The sequence below is a fragment of the Letharia columbiana genome, assembly GCF_014066305.1.
Source record: "Letharia columbiana isolate WasteWater2 chromosome Unknown Sc0000003_s0, whole genome shotgun sequence".
NCBI lineage: Eukaryota > Fungi > Ascomycota > Lecanoromycetes > Lecanorales > Parmeliaceae > Letharia > Letharia columbiana.
In genome coordinates, this window is record NW_023501039.1 from 191,433 (window position 1) to 198,672 (window position 7,240).

Genomic DNA, 7,240 nt, shown 5'->3' on the forward strand with positions numbered 1-7,240 from the left:
GAGCTTTTAGAACAGAAGATTAACATCACTGGCGTCGTGGCGCCGTCACCACCGGACTCAACCTACCTTAGATATCTTTCGGTCGCGTTGTTAGTGGAAACACTGAGATGAGATGGCATCTTTAGTTACAATTACCCCTCCTGTGCTCTCATTCGAGGACAGGAATTTGGTTCTGAGATACCATAGAGGTACAGTAGGTGGCAATTGCAACTATTCTAATAGGCTACCTTTTCAATGTGAATCTCCTAATCACCAACCTCTACTTGTACTTCCAGCACCTGACTTTCTCTTCGCCGCTTTTCCAACGGCCACTGACAGTGTTGTAACATGGGGAGCATAGCCGATAACCTGGGCTTAGGAGAGCCCAGAGTCTCTGCTCTTGAGCAGTCATGTCCGCCATATTGGAATCGCAGCCTCTACTGCTTTAAGCTCCCATCTGATTACAAGAAAGAGGAGATTACAGGCATTCTCCGTGAAGGTCTCAAAGCGACCTTTTCAGATCTGCCTGTCTTGACAGGGCAACTGGTACCGGTCGATGATGAGAAGCAGCCAGGGAAGAAAGATGTCGTTCCAGGAGGCAATGAGGAGCTCTTCGTCAAGGATCTTACATCATCGTCCTTGGACTACGACAATCTCAAAGCTAATCGGTTTCCACTCTCAACATTTGACGATGAAACTTTCTGGGCGACTCCTTGTATGCCAGCTCCGGGAGAGAAGTGCCCAGTCTTTGCGGCGCAAGCCAACTTCATTAAAGGGGGCTGGCTGCTCGGGATATCCTTTTGGCATTTGATCATGGATGGTACTGCACTGGCGACAGCTCTACGAGTACTAGCACAGAATTGCCTGCTCGTCCAGAATCCTAGTAGTCAGAGTCAAGCCGGTTCTAAGCTTTCTGGCGACATCTACAACAAATTGAGGCTGCACAAGAGCGGTCCAGAATACAGAGGCCTACTCTCAGACCATCCCGAATATGTTTTCCTCCCCGAGCTACCAACGGGCCCACCGCCATTTGCGACAATTCCTCTCAAGGTGGAAGTCTTTCACATCTCTCCTGCTTCTCTTAAAGCTCTAAAAGCGGCCGCTACACCGGTCGTTGAGACGGAGACTCATGCAAAGGAGCCCATGTGGGTGTCCACCAACGACGCTGTAAGCGCTCTCATCTGGCGATCGCTCATGGTAGTCACCTACGAAGGGACTGAATACAAAGACGAACCATTGTCCTGCTGCCAAGTCGCTGTGAACGGCCGCCCGAAGATGGAGCCCCCTCTGCCTCCCGACTACTTCGGTTGTGCTTTGAGCTTTGCCACGAACTACCTCCCAATCAGCAGTATCTTAGTTCCTGGTAGCCTTTCAACAATGGCACTTATGATCCGCCAATCAATCATGAAAGTCACAGCACCCTACATTGACTCCCTCATAGCAACGATTCATAATGTCCCCGATTATCGGCGATTTGTTCCTCGTAGTTTTGTCGATTTACTGGGCCGTGATACTGTCCAGACCTCTTGGTCTGCGTTTCCGCTCTATGCTTGTGACTGGGGACAAGCACTGGGAGGGAAGTGCGAGAGAGTCAGGGCGCCAAAGCTGGGTATGTTCAATGGGCTGCAGACTATCCTACCCGCACTGCCTGAGAGTCAGGGAGGTGGCTTTGAAGTCATGATTGGGTTAGAGCCCCACGTGATGGAGAAGTTGAAGACGGATCCAGTGTGGAGCGAATATTGCAAGCCCATCGAAAATTGAGAAATGGCAGCCATCCGTTTGGATGCTGGGTTGGGTCTAGATCTGATCATTTTGAGGTTTGTGTATATGCTGTTTTTTATGGACATAAAAGACGCAAATATAGTTGAAACTATCACGCACATTGTAAATAAAGCTCTCTGCTTCTTGTCTTTGCCCTCCGACATTCTGCGCGACGCCAACCACATCTCATAAACGCTTTTTGGCTAAGAACAATGTCAACATTTTTAAAAAGCTCGACCCTTCCCTCGCTTTCCATCGGCTTCAATACCCCACATCAAACAGAAACAACTTCTTTACCCACACCATGGGTTACCACGTTGAATTTTGACAAGGTAAGCTTCTTCAATCTAAAATGATCCCTTATTGGACCCTGTTGGAGACCTACTACAAGTTTTCGCGGAACTGTGCTGTTTCCCGACGTTACAGGGGATCTTGTCAAGCTAATTGGGTGTCTCTGAATCAGCAGCAAGCATGCCCACCACACAATTTAAGGTGGACTTCCTAATGTTCCGCGACACCCTGACCGAATTGGAACGTTTAGTAGATGTTTGGGGTAACTTGTTCAACGTGGGTAAAAGCATGACCATTATCGAAGAGGGTATCGTCTATGGGGTGAAACGCCTCATTGAATATGACGTGAATATATCTCCGAATTGAGCTCGAGCGTCTCGTAATAATAGAATCAAAGACCGTATTCAAGAGTCAAACACAACATCATACTAGGCTCGTCGGCGGACGGATATTCGACGAGATGATCCACTCGAACACAGATTTTATCAAGAAGAATCCTTTCCGTCGATTCAGTAGCAGAGATGGCGTCGAACCAATGGCAGCCTTGGAGCATCTCGCATAGGTACAAAGAAGTTTTCTTCAGGCGGCATGGACGATCTTCTGGTCTGCAAGATGAAGGAGGTTGTATATAACCCCAAACCAAACGCAAGTCCTAGAAACCATTCTGTCATACGGTGACGATATCACTAATACGTTGCAACCTTCTGCCGAATCCACCATGGCCTCTTCAACCAACGTCGTGGCAGCTCCCATCTACGTAAGTCCACAATTTTCACGCTTTGCAGGAATCCTTGTTGACAGAGTACCTTATGCTTCTCCAAATGGAGAGAGCTCCAACCACGACCTACCTAAGGAGTGCGAAGCGTCAAAGACGACAGCAAAATTCGTGTCAAGCCTGTCGTCGTAGCTTCAGAACCAACCAGGACAAGGTCCACGCGGAAGATGACGATGGCTCTACTACTGTCAGGGGAGAGCTCACTCCAACTCCAACCATCATGTCTGAACACCCAGACTCCACGGATGGATGAGAGCTACGCAAGAGAGCTCACTCCAACTTCCAGAGGATAAAATTAAGGAAAGGAAGGCTGATATCGAAGAGACTCGTTGAAGTCCATTTTTGCAGGACGAGTCTATTGAATTGGCGCTTGGACCGAGATCAGATGTACCTAGCACATGAAGAGAAATTTTTCTCGACTAGATCACAGTTTTTTTTGGTGGTCAAACGGATGCAATTGTGACCGAATGTTGTAGTCAATAATTGGCATTCAGTACGCCGGATTTAGCATCAGTTCCATCTTATGTCCGTGTAGTCAATACAAACAATGATTCTTCGAGCTTCACTTTCGGATTCTTTGAGCGCACATCCAACCACGCGGCCGCTTTCTCTTGAGCCCACAGTTTGTTCTGGATGAATCACAGAATGACTCCGCAAAATCACTCAATACTGTCAGAGATCTTTTAAACCATGTGGTCGCATACCATCAAATCATCGGCCCCGAACTCTACAAAACCTGCCACCGAAAGACCTGCGAGGACAGGCAGCAATCTTAAGAAGGAAGACGACGCCGTAACAGCGTCAGAGGAAAGTATGACACAAGGTTTCGATGCCGATGGGTTCAGTAAAACGTCCAAGGTCCATGCCTCCAAGAAGCCGTTGACCGTGGCTAAAGCCCCGTCGTTTGGCAGGACAACATCAAGAGCAGGGCAGACAGCGACAAGCGGAACGGATCCTCCTCGTAAGGATAGTCCAAACAAGAGTACTCCACCGGTCAAGCCGACGCAGAGTGCGAAGGCTGGTACTCCAGCGCGTGTTCCACGGACTGCAACACCTACACAATCATCTTCGAGGGCATCGAAGGCGGGGACCACACTACAAATTAAACTGCCGGTTATAAGCTATAAGAATACCCCCTCTGGCAGAAGTCTTACCAGTACCAGTACGCAAAATGAGGTACCGTCCCCCAGCTCGGAGAGCGTTGCGCCAGGATTGGACACGCATAAGCCTGATGGGCTTGGTGAAACCCAAGCCAATGATGAGCTCAGTAAGGATGAGAATGGCGCCGATGATGTCCTAAGGGCAATAGATGTGCAGGATCATCAAAGAAGTGAGGGATTGAAGCACACGATAGCTGTCAAAGATGGAGAGATTCGGGACCTTCATGCCGAAATGCAGCAACTACATGCCCAGATCAAGGATATCCAGACCACCAATGAACGCAAAACCGAAGAGACGAAAGCTGCGTTTCTGGCGCAGATCGTGCCTCTTGAATCAGAAGTTGACGATAGTCGCAAAAAGATTTCTGATCTTGAAGCCACTCATTGCAAGACGCAAGAGAAACACAACAAAGTCCTCAGTTTGAAGGACGAGGAGATCCAAAGATTATCGGAAGCTGCCCATGGTCAACGCGGAGAGCAGGAAGGGAAAGAATCAGTGTTCATTCCCAAAGGCGAATTTCAGGGGCTACATATCAGGCGCAAGCGTGAATTGGATGAAGCAGCGGCGGTAGTGTTAGCAACGATTGAGTCAATTCAAGCGGAACGTGATGAATTGGTACAATCCAGGGATCAGGAGATCAAGGAAATGAGCGATCTATCCAGTTTAGTCCTGGAACTTCAAGAAAACGTTGAGAAAGCCCGCCAAGCTGACAAAGACGAACTTAAGGAAGCGAAGAAAAGAAACGAACAAGAATTAGTGGGCAAGGTCGAACAACATGAGCAAGAACTTCGGGATGCTACCACGGGATACGAAGAATTGCAGGAAAAGGTTCACCACCTTGAGCAAGAGCTTCGGAACGCAGCCGCGAAACACGTGCAGGAAATTGATGCTGCAAAAGAGGAGCGTCAGACAGTACTTCGCGATGCAAACCAGAAATATGAGCAGGAATTTACAGATACGGCTTCGAAATATCAGCAAAAGATCAAGGCTCTCATAGTCAAAAACGAAGAAGAGCTCGAGACGGCCGCTGCGAGACAGGAGCAAGCGTTTGGGGACGCAGCCGCAAAATACCAGCAAGAGTCCCAATCCTTAGAAGCAAAGCATCTGGAAGAACTTAAGACTGCCACCACGAGAGACGAACAAGCGTCAGGAACTTTCGCCACAAACCATCAACACGAAATCCAGGCTATGACAGCAAAACATCAAGGGGAGCTCGGGGAGATCGTCACAACAAATGAACAAGCATTAGGTAACGCAGCTATAAGAACTCAGCAAGCAATTGAGGCTATCATAGCGAAGCACACAGAGGAACTCGCGAGTGCAACCTCTCAAATTGAAGAGCTCAGCGCTGTAATCAAAAGACATCAGCAAGAGCTTGGGGACGTAGCCACAGGTCATGAGCAAAAACTAGAGCGTGTAGACCACGAATACCAGCAGGAGCTCCGCGGGGTGACCGCCAAATATGACCAGGAGCTTGAGGAAGCAAAGGCCAAATACAAGGCGCTTGAGGATGGATCGCTCAAAAAGGAAGGAGACTTACGAGAAGCAGCCCAGAAACACGAGGAGGAAACAGCGCGACTACACAATCAATTGGAGACTGCCGCTGGTAACGTGGCTTCACTGGAAATGACGTTGAGAGACCTCAATCTTCAGAAAGAGGACTCTAGTAGGGAAGCCGCCTTGAAATATGAGCAAGAACTCCAGACTGCAACCATCGAATACGAAGAAGAGCTCGAAAGCCTAAGAGCAATCTACGCTACTGCAGTCGAAGAAATCGCCGCTCTTGAACGGGCACTCCAGGACGAAGAGCAGAAGCAGAGTGAAGCATTGGAGGAGGAGACCCAAAGTCTACGCATCATTTACGCGACTGCTTCAGAAGAGATTAACGGTCTCAGACGAACTGTAGAGGACGTGGACCAGGAGCGGAGTGAAGCAGTTGATGAAGCAACCTCTTTAAAAGCCTCTTTGGATGATCTAAACCTCAAGCGGAGCGAGGCAGTTGGTCAGCTTACCTCTCTACAGGGTTTCATGAGAGACCAGGAACTTGAGCGAAGTGAAGCAGCAGTGGAAATCGCTTTGTTGAGAGACAAGTTGGAGCTCGCCGACAGACGTTTTGAGCAGGATCAACAAGCAGTCTCTGACCTCCAAAGACAAATACGGGATCTGCAGGCCCAAATTGACGAGCTTTCAACCGATACTAGTTTTGACCAAAGTGAAGCCGCTGTGGATGCTGCTCTTCTTAAAGACAAACTCGAGCTTGCAGACTTGGAAATCCATTTGCATAAAGGGACAATCAGCGCTTTGCAGAATGAGGTCGAGCGGCTAAACAACCAGCTTGTCGAATATTCAGCGGACACGAACCTTGACCGAAATGAGGCCGTGGTGGATGTTGCATTGCTTAAGGACAAGCTTGAGCTTGCTGATATCCAAATTCGACAAGCCAAGGGGACAGTCAGCAATCTACAAGAGGAGATCGAGGGGCTGAAAGCGCAAATCACTGACTCAGTCGGTATAGACCTTGATCAAAACGAGGCAGCTGTCAACATTGCCTCATTAAAGCATACACTCCAGCTCGCCAATTTGGAGAGCCATCAAGATAAGGCGACAATCACCACTTTGCAAAAGCAAACCGAGGGCCTACAAGCCCAGGTCGCTGACACTCCGAAGACAGGATCGTACCCTCGTCACCAGCTCCGAGAGGAGCTGTCGATGCTGGGAAGGCATCAGGCCGCTCAGATGACTGACCTTGAATCTCTCAAAGCAGATATGGCTGCGGAAAGCAAATTGCGTGAGCATGAATGGAAGAAAAGAGCCAATTTTTTGGATCAATTTGCGGAAGAGCTGCAAGGAATTAATACGCAGCTTGTGGGTACTGTGGATGGGGTTTCTAGTGTAGGTTCAATTGACTAGGATTGCTTCTTTCCGCCTTTAGTACGCATAGTTTCTCAGCGTGGAGCGAATACCCCTTTGTTATTTTGCTTCATATGGAAGTTTGCCGTTTGAATTCCGTTATAACAATGTATAATATACACGATGATTGAAGTGATGAGACTCTCGAGCTCACCCCTGCTTAGTGTCGATCACGCCTCATCCATTCGTGCCTGTATCTTGTTTAAGGTCCCAAGACCTCTGTATACAACGGAACATTCTACAGCTAGGCTCTGACTTCATGCTGCATCAATGGTTTGTGAGCCTGGAGAGATTGCCTTAAACCTTCCGCGATTGCCGGTATGTCCAGTCATGGAACAGATAAATTTATTATATATAACGTTA

The 7,240-nt window shown here is 48.4% G+C and overlaps 4 protein-coding genes across 4 annotated transcripts; all 4 read left to right on the forward strand.

Annotated features, from left to right (window-relative positions):
* Window positions 1-327: 327 nt before the first annotated feature.
* On the forward strand, window positions 328-1,740 carry HO173_001523 (uncharacterized protein; the record flags this gene model as incomplete). The annotated part of the gene is made up of 1 exon (XM_037303462.1): window positions 328-1,740. One exon carries the CDS (start codon window positions 328-330, stop codon window positions 1,738-1,740), a length of 1,413 nt encoding a protein of 470 aa, XP_037169184.1.
* Window positions 1,741-2,211: 471 nt separating this feature from the next.
* On the forward strand, window positions 2,212-2,593 carry HO173_001524 (uncharacterized protein; the record flags this gene model as incomplete). Its single annotated transcript, XM_037303463.1, has 2 exons — window positions 2,212-2,376; window positions 2,429-2,593. The coding sequence occupies 2 exons, from the start codon at window positions 2,212-2,214 to the stop codon at window positions 2,591-2,593; spliced, it is 330 nt and encodes a 109-aa protein (XP_037169185.1).
* A 156-nt stretch (window positions 2,594-2,749) lies between these two features.
* HO173_001525 (uncharacterized protein) lies at window positions 2,750-3,059 on the forward strand (the record flags this gene model as incomplete). Its single annotated transcript, XM_037303464.1, has 2 exons — window positions 2,750-2,788; window positions 2,859-3,059. 2 exons carry the CDS (start codon window positions 2,750-2,752, stop codon window positions 3,057-3,059), a joined length of 240 nt encoding a protein of 79 aa, XP_037169186.1.
* A 437-nt stretch (window positions 3,060-3,496) lies between these two features.
* On the forward strand, window positions 3,497-6,877 carry HO173_001526 (uncharacterized protein; the record flags this gene model as incomplete). The annotated part of the gene is made up of 1 exon (XM_037303465.1): window positions 3,497-6,877. One exon carries the CDS (start codon window positions 3,497-3,499, stop codon window positions 6,875-6,877), a length of 3,381 nt encoding a protein of 1,126 aa, XP_037169187.1.
* Window positions 6,878-7,240: the final 363 nt, after the last annotated feature.